The sequence below is a fragment of the Microcebus murinus genome, chromosome 10 (genome assembly GCF_040939455.1).
Source record: "Microcebus murinus isolate Inina chromosome 10, M.murinus_Inina_mat1.0, whole genome shotgun sequence".
NCBI lineage: Eukaryota > Metazoa > Chordata > Mammalia > Primates > Cheirogaleidae > Microcebus > Microcebus murinus.
In genome coordinates, this window is record NC_134113.1 from 86,889,665 (window position 1) to 86,906,200 (window position 16,536).

The 16,536-nt window shown below is 33.9% G+C and overlaps 1 protein-coding gene and 1 non-coding gene across 4 annotated transcripts in view; both read left to right on the forward strand.

The window, feature by feature from the left end:
- Positions 1-16,536, forward strand: part of EPS8 (EGFR pathway substrate 8, signaling adaptor) — a 156,169-nt gene that overhangs the window by 103,297 nt on the left and 36,336 nt on the right. For all 3 annotated transcript variants that reach the window (XM_012775830.2, XM_020287616.2, XM_012775831.3), the window contains exons 4-12: positions 1,452-1,519; positions 2,548-2,709; positions 2,833-2,982; positions 4,728-4,810; positions 5,398-5,534; positions 8,782-8,855; positions 10,105-10,231; positions 12,027-12,115; positions 12,497-12,571. In XM_012775830.2, the coding sequence (XP_012631284.1) occupies positions 1,452-1,519; positions 2,548-2,709; positions 2,833-2,982; positions 4,728-4,810; positions 5,398-5,534; positions 8,782-8,855; positions 10,105-10,231; positions 12,027-12,115; positions 12,497-12,571 (965 nt within the window). The remainder of the gene's footprint in view (positions 1-1,451; positions 1,520-2,547; positions 2,710-2,832; positions 2,983-4,727; positions 4,811-5,397; positions 5,535-8,781; positions 8,856-10,104; positions 10,232-12,026; positions 12,116-12,496; positions 12,572-16,536) is intronic.
- Positions 575-681, forward strand: LOC142873546 (U6 spliceosomal RNA). The gene has a single exon (XR_012921561.1). It is a non-coding gene; the product is annotated as a U6 spliceosomal RNA (small nuclear RNA).

Here is a 16,536-nt window from a genome sequence, read left to right on the forward strand (position 1 = left end):
AAATAAAAAAAAAGAACGTATTGGACTATCAGAGTGATATTGATATAAGGAATATGGAGATTTTCATCTAAATTTTTTAAATATTAATGAAAGTGACTTTCATATGTGTTTTGAAACAAAGATTTATTGAAGTTTTGGAAAAATCTGTTAACATTCTGAGTCTACATATATGTACTTTATATTTTCGTACTTTGCTTTTACAAAAGTTCAGCAGATCTTTTCAACTTCTGCTGTTGTAGGAATACCTAAGAGTTTCTGTATTAGCTGAAAGAAACATATTTATATTTAGAAAAAAATTGGTGATTATATATATATGAATATATCAGAATTTTAATGAGTTAAGGGTATTTATATTTAACCCTTTTATTTTACAATAAGGGTGTTATGTGGCCCAAGGCATTAAGTGTTTTGCCCAAATTTAGTTTCCTACTTAGTGACAGAGCAAAGGTAGAATCAAAAATCTGCTGGTCCCCTCCCTTAGAGTTCTTTTTCATCATAGCATTCTGTTTTAGAAGAAATAGGGCAACTCTGAATTTATAAGTAAGCAAGTTGTTTGATTAAAAAGTAACAAATAGAGCTCACTTTGGCAGTACACATACTAAAATTGGAACAATACAGAAAAGGTTAGCATGGTCCTTGTGCAAGGATAACACACAAATTTGTAAAGTGTTCCATATTTAAAATAGAAAAGAAAATAACAAATACCAAATACTGTCAATACACATTTTATATTTTAATATTTTTTGGTTTTGCAGCATTTCAGAAAAGAAAATTAAAGATTTCTTTTTTCTTTTTAAGTAGTTTGATACAAAACTTTCTACCCAACATTCTCATTTTTCCTAATGGTTTATATCTACAATTCTAAGTGTCACATTTGTGTGTTCTATAAATGTGTGAAAATTGTTAATATTTAATGGCAATCACTATGATTGACTCATCTTTTGAATCTCCTCTAACACTGTCCATAGTTTGGATGTTGTGAAAAGAGATGTTCCTTGTAGTGCCTATTTTATTTAATAATAATGTAGTCTAACTCATATAATACAGTATCTATGACAGTATTTTCAATTATATTTTGTATTTTGGTCTCAGTGCATTAACAGATGAATTTACAAGCCAGTTTTTATCTTTTTGCCAAACAGTAGGTTCCTGATTTAAAAACCTTCAAATGAAATAAGTCTTTTTCTTAGAACATTTATAATCTTATAAATGTTTGAGATTCTAAAAATTTGTAGTGGGTCAAATTGTTTTGGCATATCATTTAGGCTTTCCTGTGGTTTTTAGATTTACTGTGAATAATGAATGTTTTCAGATATACCACACAATGATGACTTGTTAACTACTGTATTTATATGTGAGATAGACTAGTTTTAGAAATGGCCACATGATACCAATATATGAACTTCAGCCTATTAATGGATAAATAATGGCTTTTAAAATTTCCCTTTCAGAGCAAAGGAAGAATTATGCACGCGACAGTGTCAGCAGTGTGTCAGATATATCCCAGTACCGTGTTGAAGTAAGATGCTTTGGTGTTTGGTAATATTTAGATTGAACCTTGAGGAACATAGAATTGGAAGTAAAATCAGAATTATGTTTTATTTTATTCCTGTAGTGTATTTTAAGTTGTGTTGACTTTTAAAACTTTTTATGAAACTGAAATGTTACATATAAAAGTATCTTGTTAGCCTGTGGTCTATTTTGAATCATAATTACTACTCATTTATTATTAACAGCCTTATTTTGGTTAAAATAGGACAAAGGCATCTATTTTGTACTATAGAATCTTCTTGAAACTAAACCTTTGACAGTTTCAGTGAGTGGTTTTATTTTTAGTTTTATCTAAAGTCATTACTGGTTTCATTTAAACAATGGTTTCTTTTTTCGTTTTTGCTCTATTGTTAAAAGATAACAATATTTGCTCTTGGAATTTATCTAGGTGACCTCTGCTTATAATAGAAATATTTAAGCAGGGAGGTAATTTTAAATTGCTCTTATTTTCAGTTTTCTACTTATCTCAAGTATGCTTAATTAAATTTAAACAGTTTTGTTTCTTTAAGTGGTATTAGTAGATTGAATAGTTTGACAGCTGTTACAGCCTATAATTGAGCCGTTGGTTACTCTCTGCACTATCAGTGTCCATAATTTCAAAGCTGCCATATAGATAGCCTGCTATTTCTCAGCGTTTAGATAACCATAATAGAATAAAATAGGGGAAAATTTATTTTAAAGGAATGTTATTTAAGCTGTTAAGAATTTGTTTTTATGCCATGTTTATGTAGTTCAACATGGCTCAGTATGAAACCGATTTAGATAACTTATGAGTCAAGGCATCATTTTCTCCATTCAACAAAAAACCTGCTTGACTTTGTACTCTCAATAAGATAATTATAAAGTTTTAGAGTACTTTGTGTTTGTCCCTCACTTCTCTGCTAGTGACCTCAATTAGATTAATTCTGCTTTCTTTTGGAAAATGTGTACCAAGAGGTTGTGTGTGTGTTTGTGCGTCTTATAAATCTTTTTTTTTTTTTTTCTGCCAATCATAAGCACTTGACTACCTTTGTTCTGGATCGGAAAGATGCTATGATAACTGTCGATGATGGAATAAGGAAGCTGAAATTGCTTGATGCCAAGGGCAAAGTATGGACTCAGGATATGATTCTTCAAGTGGATGACAGAGCTGTGAGCCTGATTGATTTAGAATCAAAGGCAAGTTTGTAAAATTTATATTTTTTCCCAAGGAGCCATGGAAATATTAATGTTTGCAATCAGGTCAAATTGTTTGAAAATGAGTAAAAGTTTGACAAAATAAAATATTTACTTTATTTATAGAATGAACTGGAGAATTTTCCTTTAAACACAATCCAGCACTGCCAAGCTGTGATGCATTCATGCAGCTATGATTCAATTCTTGCCCTAGTGTGCAAAGAGCCAACCCAGAACAAGCCAGATCTTCATCTGTTCCAGTGTGACGAGATTAAGGTAAAGGAATGGTGACCTTTTTTTCCCTTTAAGCAGATGTTCTGGCAGCATTATCTATTTTGATCATATGGCTAGCTATTAGGTACTAGATGTTTAGTTTCTCTGAGAATTTTCTAGGGAAAATAAATATCTTAGTACCTTCCTTAGGGTTTCCATGCCAAATAAATAAAGAATGATATTTAAAAATCAAATGTGTTATTTTTTTTTAAAGGGTAGATAATATATTAAATTCTTATCAAGTGCCTTGGACTTATAATTAAAAATTGATTCTTCTGAAATCATGCTTTGTGGACAATAAATACTCATGGAATCTTAATTTATTCTGCACTGATCACATAGCATGAATTATTGCAATGAAGTACTTAGACATTTCCCACGATATTGATTTAAAGTTCACCATTTAATTATGTGACTTGAATAATTGCTCAAGCTTTGTGATCCCCAAGTGTTATGAGAAAACAGTTGAGCCAGTAATAACAGGCTATATCCTGAAAGTTTCTATTTCTAAGCACAGTGTAATTTCAAATGATTATAATTTGTGATGCTTTATTGGACCTTAGAAGTTATCTCCAACCTTGAATGCCTTTATTTCCTGAGTTGATTTCTCTAAAAGAGAAATCATTTTGTGTTAATTGGTACTTTGCCAAAGCAGTAATTTATCATTTTGATTGTAGATTATGAAATATCCATGTAACTTTTATCTTTATAAAGAAATTCTGGAATATTAGCATAAAGAGTCACTAAATTTTTTCTGTATTTTTGACATTAAAATATTATAGAATAAATTAAGATTAACTAAATATGTATTTTATAATTTTCTTCTAATTTTAATTTATGTCATAGATAACTTTCTAAAAATCTTATTTGAAAACAACTGGCATTTAGGTAGTTTGTATATGTGATAGTCATCAGATTTTTATATAGTGCCTTTTGGAAGTCATAAGTGTATTAAGAATTTTATAAGGTTAAATGTATTAAATTAATAAATCTTAAAGGGACTATTTTGCTCTGACAATATAATAAAATTTCAAACATTTGAAAAACAGAGGACTAAATTAAAAAACATTTCAAATTTGATATTTGTATCTGTACTCTAAGTCTCCCTTGGAGCTAAGAGTTACTATTCTTTTTTTTTTTTTTTTTTTTACTTTGAGTTGCTGTTTCATAAGAGTTACTATTCTGAGTAGAGTTTCTGGATTTCAATTTTGAGAACAAAGGGCTTGTTTTATATGATATGGGAGGGTAATAGTGGCGGGTTCAAGATGAATTTACTGAATACTGTGACTCTGCTGGGACTCAGGGGTATGTTTCAGTGGGTTAATGAGTGTCTAGTGGATGGTGAGGATGAGAAAGGGCAGGAACTGTACTCTCCATGCACTTGCTTTTTCTGACCCCTTCATTTCTTCTCAGGAGGAGATATTTACCCAGTCTGATGTTTAGCATGTACTTACACTTTCAGCATATGCATGTCCTTTTTATTTTTGCCTTTGTTCAAGAATGGCTTTTTTCCTAACAGAAGCAGAATTAGATAATCTTTAAAAATTCCTTCAACTTTTACATCCCGTCCTCATATAGTTGACAATTAAAAACTTCAAGAGTCATGTTTTAAAAGCAGACTTAAAAGAAGACTTTTTGCATCAAGATACTTATTGATAAAGACAAGGAATATAATCCCCTCTGTTTTAACCTGCATATTAAGATTTAGAAAAATCTATAACCTTCCAGGTAACTGTGTCTCATTGCAGGCAAACCTAATAAGTGAAGATATTGAAAGTGCAATCAGTGACAGTAAAGGAGGGAAACAGAAGAGGCGGCCCGATGCCCTGAGGTAAAAGCATTAAAAGAAATTAAGGAATAGAACTGATTTGTTTTTAAATCTTTTTTTACCCTAAAGGTTTAGAAAAATTATTTTCGATGGAAGTATATTATTATATTTTACTGATTATAATCTGAAGTCTCAACACATTTGCTCTCCCAAGTTAGTCAGTATATGTTTGTTCCTCTTCTCCATGTTTCTGATCTTTCTCTGATATGGCTTCTCTTACTGGTGTTGGAAGTCACAGAGAGTCATGAAAAGATAAGTGGTGTTTTAAAAGAAGTTAGCCTAGGGAAATACAAACTATATATTAGGGCTGTAATTGGTCCATAGCCCTTACAAATCACATGAGACCCAGAAAAAAATTCAACCTAGTTTTCCGCTGAATTTTAATTGTTTTGTATTTCATGTGCATTTATATGTAAATATATGTAATATATTTATACATAAATATATGTAATATGGAATGGTTAGGAGCTCTTTATTGCCCCTTTACCTAGTTCTTTTCAAGGCTGAATAACTGATATCATAAATTGAGAGAATTGATGTGTTACAGAAATAGAGATGGTAAAAATTCAGTTTGTTTTCATCTTTTTTAGGATGATTTCCAAGGCAGACCCTGGTATACCACCTCCACCAAGAGCTCCTGCCCCTGCACCCCCTGGGACTGTTACCCAGGTGGATGTTAGAAGTCGAGTGGCAGCCTGGTCTGCATGGGCAGCTGACCAAGGGGACTGTGAGTGTTTCTAGAATTAACACTTACTGAGTACTTTCCTGTGGGTTGTGATATAGTTCTTGTTTTCAAATTCTGATGCTGATTTCTGAGCTGAAGACTGAGGTTAGTTTTAAAAAACTAAATCTTAGATAAAGGAAAGTTAAGCATTGAATACTGTTTAAGATTACTATCTGTGAGAGTTCAGACCAGCTATTTAATAAATATGGTATTAATATATATTTTTTTAATGTCAAGAGAGGAAATTTCACTTGACTGAGAAAAAGATGGTAATAGAATATATACCAAACAAGGAGATTCCTTTTTTTTTTAGGTTGTACTTACATTATTTCCATTTATTATTATTAACTGCTGTCCCTTTTGGGACAAATTTGTTGGGTAATGGGAAGGATGAGGACAGTGGTACGGTATTGGCAGCGGAGAGGGGGAAAGGCATTCATCATCTAGCTAAACTTGTTAAAAGGGCCCTGTGCATGTAGCATCATTTTACCTTGGCATTTTTTTAAAAAACAATTATAGCATAGAACTTAGTGTAACTTTTTATATGTCAGAACATTTTACTAGAATCTGAAATTTTCATAACCAGAAAATGGCTTAAAATACGTTTGGTCTAGTGTCTTCATTTTAAGGATGAGTAAATTCTGAGTCAGCAAATTTGAATTTGATGAACTCTAGAGCCTCATTCGTTTGCCCCCTACTCCAGTGGGAAGTGGGACTTCTTAAATCATTTATTCTTTATCCAGTCAAGTATTATTCATACAGAATATATGTCAGTGCAGTTAAACAATATAACATATTTACCAAAATGAGTGACACTGGACTCTACTTTGAATGTTGTGTGTCAAAAGCTGGGACATGCTTGAAGCTCTGACTTGAGGGGGGAGGGGGGACAAGGGCAAAATATGTAACCTTAACATTTATACCCCCATGATATGCTGAAATTTTTTAAAAAAAAGGCTCTGAAGCAAGAACTGGATCTTTCTACCTGTGTGATCTTGGAAAGTTCTCTGTCTATACTTCAGTCTTATGTCTAAAATGGAGGTAGTAATTCATAGGTTGCTGTGAATCTGAAAGCAAATAATGCCTATAACAGTACCTAGCACAGACTAGGAAGCATAATATATGGTTGTTCTCATTTTGAGTTCTTTTTTTCTCTGAATTGTTTTCCATTTTATTTTAGTTTCTTGTATTCTTAAAGGTATTTTCTGAGGGCTACTTGTAAGCACAGCTACCAAAGGGATGAAAGAAAGAAATCTTTGAGGCATTCATTTTCAAAAATAAAGTAACATTTATTTTAATTTTATAAGTGTTTCTGTTTTCAGGAATTATATAAGTTTCTATTCATCCAATTTGTATTTAAAATGTTGTGTTTAAAACACTAAGGAGTTTATTGTGTTTTCTACTTTTTGTGTACCTATGGTATTTTTGTTTGGGGACAGGGGATTTTTTTTTTTTTTGAGAGTGGTCAAAATAGTCTTCCTTGAATTGGAGGAAGGATAAGACAATCTAAGTTTACAGACATTATGAACAAACTTGTAAAAACATATGTTAAACCTAACACAATTTACAACAAAGAGAGAATTCATCTCCAGGGATTTCTTAGCTCTCATTAGATTTTGTCTGAAATACTCTCTGTCATGTCCTTTGTTTATATTACAATGAGATAAGGTTCTCAAAGCTTCTAATTTACCAATAGGCCAAACAGACCACACTTATCACATCAGATTCTCTCTGGATCTGGGCTAGTTTTTAGTTGGAAAGTCCCCCTAAGAAATATCTTAATGGTCCCTCTGAAGGCTCTGGTTGATGCAGGCTAAACAGCTCCTTCTTTGAATCCCTGGAGTATATCTACCCTTGACTTCTAAAACTGACCTCTGTAGAATTGTGGCAGTGGCACTAGGTTCCTAGTAGTGTCTTAGATCTGACAAAGTGCTAGAAATACCATATCTCCCCCTCACTTTGCCATCTAAATGATTTTTGGGGGGACACTTAGCTGGAGTTTCCAATATCTCTATTTCAACTTCAACTTACTGCTTTCTATAGTAGTATACTATAGCCAAGACAGCAGCTAACCATGTGTAAAACAGCAGCTAACTGGCAAGATTTCATATGTATAAATTTTAATTAAATCAGAGTAATTAATAGCCACTGAATCTCATAAGGCTCAGTGATTTCTTCTTCTTTTTTTTTTTTTTTTTTTTGGACGTTTCAAATATGGGTAGCGTTAGTACAGAGGAGGCGTAGCAATACAGAGTTTTCCGTATATTTTATAGTTCTCTGTATTGAACATCATGAATCATGATGATGTATCATGAGTTATATTTCCATTCATAGTAATACATTTCTCCTGTTCCATCTATACATCTAAAAAGTTAATCTACTATGAAATATTTGTAATAACCGTCTGTGTTTAGTGGTAGTGTTAACTGACTCATACCAGAAGGGAGTTCGTGATAATGACTTCATGATTAACATAATGCTCTAGCCCTGCGATCCCAACCCCCAGGCCAGACTGTTAGGGACCAGACCCCACGGAGCTCCGTTGCTCCCCAACCCTCAGTCCATGGAAAAACTGTCTTCTGTGAAACTGGTTCCTGGTGCTGAAAAGGTTGGGGACTGCTGCTCTAGCCAACTGAGCAACTATAACATCTTGAATGCATTTATTTTTTAATTTGTAAATTCCTGTATGTATTTCTTTTTTTAAAGCATGTGGCTTAATATTAGTGAGGCAAATATTGTGGGCTTTAGGCTTAATTACACTGGAATTGTAAGAAGCAGTCTATTGTCAGAACTCTCAAAGCTTTATTGTAGTCACAGTGTTGGAATGTATAAAAATCAGTAGCTTTCTTGCATTAGAACTTAGCTACTTTTTGATAAGTAGGTGCTTTTTGATAAGTGGGTGCTTAAATGCTAGTGTGTATTTCTTGCTTCTGAAGGAATTAAAGGGTGCTAAGTTAGGGTTAGTTCACAGGTGGCTGACACTAGAAACAGGGAGAATAGAGGAGACATTATAGGGTAAACAAACATCATAAAGGTGGGCAGGCCGATGCTTTATCTCTGCCCAAGTGCTTCTGTGAGTGGTGGCAAGAATGCATTTCATGGATGATTGGAGCAGTTTTGATTTGTGTGTCCAGGGAGGTATTCCTTTTTGCAATTGACACAATTTTCTAGCTAATTTTCATATTTTAATTACCTATATTGGTAATGTTTAAGTAAAAGTTTGAAAGACTTATGATTCTCTTTTCTCTAGTTGAAAAACCAAGGCAGTATCATGAGCAAGAAGAAACACCAGAGATGATGGCAGCCCGCATCGACAGAGATGTGGTAAGTACAACAGTCATCTTTAGATCATTGGCTTTTTTTTAAGAGGAAAAAATATTCACAGGGAAATGAAGTTGATTTACATGAAGATGTCTTATTAAACCTTTTTTTCAGTGCCCTTTGAGTTGTTTTTTTCCGTGACTATTTTTGTCTTTCTGCTAATATTTAGTTGGGCTATGATAGAAGAACTAGCGTATTAACTCATTTGCAAAGGAATTTAAGCTGCATTGTCAGATTTGACTGATAGTCCAGTTTTTCTTTTCTCATAATTTTTAATTCATAATTGAAATGTTTTTAATGTTTTGGCATTTATCAAGAATATATTTTAGAATAACTAGAAGATAAAAGTTAAGTGGCTTTTTTAAAGAATAGATATGCAAATTTTAATGGTTTATAAAGGATAATGCTGTATTTATTTTTATTTCTCTGTAGTAATTTTTTTATAGAATGACAATGCCCTGTGATATAATAATAGAATATGATGTTAATATAATTAACTTTTTACACTATACACGTTATAGGCTTATTGGAAACAAATACTTAAAGGAATTTGGAATTTGGCATTTAATTTTTACTTCACACTCTTACATGTTACTCTTAAAAGTTTATTTAACCCCAGTTTCTATTCTTTAATTAGAAGAATGTCAGGTTTCACACATAATGGAGAAAGTCAATTAAAACTATAGTATATGAGACAATCAAAATTGTTTCAGTGATTTCTGAAAGCATAGTACATCATTCTATTTTGTCATGTAGAAACTCTGATGAATGCCTTTTACTGTAGATTAGCTATGTTTATTAGTTTCTCACAACATTCTGTATACCTTTAATTCTGTGAAATAACACTGGCAGTGCTTTATTGAGACATTTATTAGGAAAACAAAAACGCTCTGTGCTGTTCTAACAAAATGTTTCTTAGAATTTTTTCCCCTAACTTTGTGTGGGAGAACACTATGAGAAAATCAGAGTAATTGAAATAATAATCTGAGTAGATACTGTGAATGCTCTCTTGATGACATTGAAAATAGAGGGAAATTAAGCTAAAGAAAAATGTCAATGTCACTTTACCCACAGATACATTAGGTTTGATTCTATTTCTTAGAATTAGTGATAAACTTGAAATTTACATGTGGGGTTGTTTCTGTCTTTAATTTTTTTTCAACTTTCCGTTCTTTATTGACTAACAGTATATAGCTAAGGTAAAAGTATTTTTGTTTTGTTTTATGTTTTGTTCTAAAATTTCTAATTTCAGCAAATCTTAAACCACATTTTGGATGACATTGAATTTTTTATCACAAAACTGCAAAAAGCAGCTGAGGCATTTTCTGAGCTTTCTAAAAGGAAGAAAACTAAGAAAGGTAAAAGGAAAGGACCAGGAGGTAAGTTAGATTTTCTTAATCTTCTAAAGATTATTCAGAATTCTAGTGCTAAACAGAGCTTCTACCCTTGTGAACTGCTCAGCAAAACTCCATTGACCATGGACCAAGTCCCTTTTCTAGTTTTGGGATAGCCCCAGAGACTTAGGCTAAGAGTAAGGAGAGTTCAGGCAAGAGTACATTTTGGTTCTGAGTTGGCTATAATGAAGAAAGCCCCTAGGATGCCTTACCTGAGTCACAGAAACTCTGAGATTCAGGTAGTGATCATCTGTCTATAGTTTTCATGAGCAATTATAAAATTAGTGCCTGTTAAAGTCATAGCTCTATTCTCTTATTTGGATTTATTTTATTGTAACGTAGGACCTCATTATTTTGGTAAGTATAAAGTTTGACTTTTTCATTAAAATACTTTATAATGTCAATGAATTTGAATTTTGATCACAAAACTCCAAACAGAACATTCAGGTCACATACAAAATCACATACAAGCAATTTTGAAGTATGCTGTAGTTCAGCTATTTAAGATGGTTTCAAAATGTATGAAATTGAAATTATAGAAGTAATGTTTATACTTCCTCTGGCAAAATGCTATAGATTGAAATATATGAAAGAATAGTAAATAAAAATCCCTTCCATTCTGTAGTGACTTCCAAATCTTGGACAGTCTTTGGACAGATGACTTCCAAATCTTACTCTTGCACATATCTATATAATAAGCATATGACCTTTAGGTTTGTCTTCTAGATGTGTATAACTGGAAAAACCTTACCCCCCACATATTCTGAAATTAAGTATTATTGCTTCTTAGTGCCTCAAACCTCTTATTTCTTCTGTATTCTTTATGCAGCGTCTATTATCTTCTTGGTCACTCAGATCCAAATCCACAGATTCTTCTTTGACTTCATTCTCTCGCTTATAGCCAACACCAATTTTATTTTCTCAATGTCTCCTATATCCAGTTTTGCTCCCTTTTCATTTTCAAAACCAGCATCCATTTCAAGCTGTCAGCATTTTTTACCCAGCTTTGTAAGCAGTCTTCAAGCCTCTACTCTTTCTTCTGTGAGAACGTTCTTAAAGCTCTAAGTCAGTCACTTCACTCTTCTGCTATAAAGCATGTTAGTTCTGTGTTCTGTTGATTTCAGTCCACCTCCTCACCCTGGCAATCAAGGGTATCCACAGTCTAACCTTGATCTACCCTTCCATTCTCATGTTTCTCCACTTTCATGTTTTGTGTTTGTTGTTTCATATGCATGCAGTCTCCTTTTTCCATGTTTTTCCTTATGCTGTTTTTATCCAACTGTGATATTTTTCCCACAACATTACCTTTGAATGAACCTTTAAAATCGCATCTTAAAGCTACTTTCTCCATGAAACATCTTTTAGGTATACATTTCCTTATCTCCCAACCAGGTGCAGTCTCTTCTCAGAACAGTTGATATATCTCTGTTATTTAGATTCATGTCTTCTATTAACATTAAGGCTCTTAAGAGCAGGGATTTAAATGTACTAATTTTTATAGTCTTCACAATGAGAAGCATAATGACTTATATATAGAAGAACTACAATATATATTTCTGGAATTGAATGAGCAATTGGTAGTGCCTAAGGGTAGAGAAGTTTTTTTTACAAACTTTAGATCTCAGTTGTTACACTCAGACTATGAGATGTGGTGGAATAATGAGGGAGAATGTCTGAAATGATTATTAAACTGTACAGACATAAATGTAGTTTTTGTTTTCTCATTTAATTTTCTTGGCACTTTTCTCTCACCTATCCCTCTTCTCACTTATTTCATCAGAGGGTGTTTTAACTCTACGTGCAAAACCCCCTCCTCCTGATGAATTTGTTGATTGTCTCCAAAAGTTTAAACATGGATTCAACCTTCTGGTAAGTGCAATTTATTTATATAGAATTAGAAGAAGTAAATGAAAAAGATCAATGTCTAGACAGGTTGTTCCTGATTAAGAGATAAAATTGTGTTTTTATAGATTTTTTTTATATGTACATTTTGATTTGCTTTTAATATAAACAACAAAGTGTAAAATAGGTATATCAAAGAGACTTGGTTGTAAGGTACTCTTGATTTAAAAAAAAAAAAAAAACCTAACTACTTTTATAATCTCATTCTGCTCATGCTGATGAATATACTAAAAGTAAAACCGGTTGTAAAGAGCTCTTACTCTGAGTCTATGCCAGGCCTTTCTGAGTGTCTGTCTTTTGTTCAGTTATATCTTAGTAACATATTTTTGTGTTTTCTTGATGTTACAGGCCAAATTGAAGTCTCATATTCAGAATCCCAGTGCTGCAGATTTGGTTCACTTTTTATTTACTCCATTAAATATGGTGAGATTTTATTAAGTTAAGAAAGTAATCATTCTTAGTATTTTTTTTAACCCCAAGTGTCTGTCTGGATTATCTGGACAGTTTTTCTTCATTACTTCGCATGGGTACTATTTCTCTTGCCATCTGTGTTAACATTAGGAATATGAAACTTGGTAGTTTAAAAGAACCTTGTAAATTATCTAGTTCAAACACCTTATTTTATGGATGAAGAAACTGACATCTCTGACAGAACCAGGGAAATTCAAAGAAATAAAGATTTATTGGATACTAGAGTTTCAGTATATGCTAGTATATAATATATAGAAGCTTGAATAATGAAGATGTTTTTCTCATTCTCTCAAAATAGGCTAGTCATGAGAATTCTAGTGCCAGATGGATGGCTTTGCCACATGAAATCATTCAGAGATCCATATTCTTTTCATTGAGGTGTTCTTCTATTTCCTGAATTGTCTCTGATTTAATTTTTTATCATTTATCTATTTATTCAACAAATAGTAATTGAGAGCCTGCCATGTGCTTGGCTCATCAGTAACAAAACAGACAAAAATTATTACCCTTTTGGAATTTACATTAGTGTAGAGGGACAACCAGTAACCTAAATAAATGCTTAAATAATACCGTTCTCTAAAGATTAAATGCAATGCAAAAAAGTAGAGCAGGGGAGGAGAACGGGGAGCACCACAGGTAAATGCATGCACGTGTGTGCTCGTTGTTGAGTGTTATGCTCTTTGAATAAAGTTGGTTATATAGAGGAAAGCCTCACTGAGAAGATATCACTGAAGTAGAGGAAATAAGGAATGCGGATTTCTGAAGGAAAGAGAATTCCAGACAGGGAACAGCTAATGTAAATGTTCTGAAGTGGAACCATGCAAAGAATGTTCTTGGAATAAGTAGATATTGTGACTTGAACAGAATGAAGGAAGAAAAGATTAGAAGGAGATGAGATCAGTGAGGTAATAGGAGCATCTTGCTGGTCCTTATAGGGGACTGTTAGACCTTTGACAGTTGGGTTTTCAGCAGAAGAGGATTGCTTTGGCTTTAATGTTTAGAAATTTACAGGAGTGATGGGGCTAGGATAGCTATTAAAATACTCCAAATGGGAGATTATGGTGCTTGGACCAGGTAGCACTGGAGTTAGTGAGAAATCTTATCTGGTTGCAATTTGCTGGTAGTTTGGATATGCTGTGCAAGAGCCAAGGGTATCTCCAAGGAATTTGGGCCCAAGACTGGCAGGATGGAGTCATGATTAACTAAGAGTGGGAAGACCATGGGTAGTACAGGTTTTTGGAGGAAGATGAGGAATTTGGTTTTAGATTTGTCAGAATTGAGTCGTATCCAGATGGAGAAATCTGAATTGGTTGTTGAGTATAAGAACTTGGAGTTCAATGGAGAAATCAGACATAGAGATATACATTTAAGAATCATCTGTATTTAAAAGGCATTTAATACAATGAAATCAGATGATATCATTAAGGGAGTGATTATAAATAAAGAAAAGTAAGAAGGCCAGGCGTGGTGTCTCATTCCTATAATCCCAGCACTTTGGGAGGCTGAGGCCGGAAGATCACTTGAGGCCAGGATTTCTAGACTATAGCCTGAGTAACATAGTGAGAACCTGTCTCTACAAAATATAGAAAAATTGCTGAGGATGGTGGCATACACCTGTAGTTCCAGCTTCTTGAGAGGCTGAGGCAGGAGGATCACTTGGGCCAAGAATTTGAGGTTGCAGTGAGCTATGATGATGCCACCACACTCTAGCCTGAGTGACAGAGCAAGACCCTGTCTCAACAACAACAAAAAAAAAAAGAGAGAAAGAAGAACTGATGGAGCCCTGGACATTTTCAGTGTTAGGAGATAAAGGAGAAGCAGCAAAGAAGATTGAGAAGAGGCAGTTAAGGTGGATGAATATAATCCTTTCCTCAGGGATAACCAGACAACACCTGAAGTAGAATATGAAATGAGTATTGCTTTAAAATATAGAAAAGTAAGTAACATTATCATCATGAATGTCAGAAGCTGAGCAATAAGATTAGGAGATAAAAGTCCAAGACTTCGGCCGGCGTGATGGCTCACCCCTGTAATCCTAGCACTCTGGTAGGCTGAGGCGGGTGGATGGCTCAAGGTCAGGAGTTCGAAGCCAGACTGAGCAAGAGTGAGACCCCGTTTCTACTATAAATAGAAAGAAATTAATTGGCCAACTAAAAAATATATATATAGAAAAAATTAGCCGGGCATGGTGGCGCATGCCTATAGTCCCAGCTACTTGGGAAGGTGAGGCAGGAAATGCTTGAGCCCAGGAATTTGAGGTTGCTGTGAGCTCGGCTGATGCCATGGCACTTTAGCCCATAAATGCTTATAGGGCTCGGAAGGTAAAAAAAATAAAAAGTCCAAGATTTCATCAATAATTTATGAATGGTTCTATATGTTGTTGCTATATATAGATGATCAGATTTCTACTTATCTAGTCATTGTTGAATAATTCTTGCTATATAAGCTTTTTAAAAAAATTAGATCAAGGCCAAGACCATACGTATGCAAAGAAACTGATACTAGCTCATTAATAAAATTTGTATTCTTTAACGCCTTTGATACTATCTTAGTTTGAGTGTTTTTTACAAAGCAGTTTTTGCTGCCAGCTCTTATTCTTTTTACACTCTTTGACAGATCATAAGTAGATATCTAGTCATTACACAGAGTAGAGCTATGAAATAATGGGACTGATTTCCCTAACATATACAAATTAGTCTTTGTGATCAGGATATGTATCTAAAAACATTGATTTCTTTTATCTTTGCCTTCCTTAAAAATGACACCTTATTAATGTTTTTCCCAATCATAATACCTCTGTGGGGCCATTTAATGTTCTCCCTAAGAGCCCCAGACATTTTACTTGGACAAGGGAGACGAGGAGGGACATTTTTATTCAGGGCCTAGTACCACCTGGGCAAAATTTAGTGGCTTTAAACCTTGTGAATAGCTCCCGTCTGTCCTCAACATGCACATGTACACACAAGCATTCCACAGCACACATGTGTGGCACATGCCTACTCACATTCTTGAGAGGGAACTATGGCCTAGTGTATTCTATTTACCTTTCACTTCCTTGTCCCTCTGTTAAACCAGAGATTTTAATATTCCTCTTCTCCTTTACTTTAGTCTCTTACTTTTCCCCCTTGGTCATCCCTGCATATTTCTCGGAAATGCTTATAGGGCTCGGAAGATAGAAATTACTGTGCCAGGTAATTAGAATAGGTTTTGTTCTCAAATAAGATTCAGCCTATCTCCTTTATCTGCTATATTTTCCTTCCTTTATTTTCATTTATTCCATTAATGAATTGTCTTCCACAATTAAAAGTCAAAAATAAGTCTTGTCCAAGTCCTCAAGGAAGGGAAATTGAAAAATAAGCCACAAATTATAATGTAATGTGTTACTAATATGCATAAATTATATTGAGGACGCTGGGTGCAGGATGGGGAGTGGTATATCAGAGTGACAATATGGGGTTAAGAGAGGCTTCCCACAGGAGGTCGTACCTGAGTAGAGTTCTGAAGGATGGAGGAAACTGGGGAACTGGGCATAGCATTTGCAAATACAAAGAGGCATAAAACAGCATAGTGTGCTCAGAGTACCTGGGTAACTGGAGCCATTCAGAACATCTCCTTTTTTCTTGTGCCACATCTCTGAGAAGGTGAAATTTTTATATGAGTCTGGTTTCTGTTCTAGGAGATAACTACCATTTTTTAGCCAGAAAATAGCTCCTGAGAAGTAAATTTAGGACACTTTTTGGACATCCACTTATCACCATTTTGCTTATCAGAGAGTTGCACCTGTGTATTTGTGTCTGCTGGTCATTAAATTATCCATATTAAACCAGGGATATTGTCTAGAAATAAATTCTGGCAAAAAATGCTGTAGATTCAGGGTACCAGTTTTTATTCATACCTTTCTCTCTGTATCCTTTTAT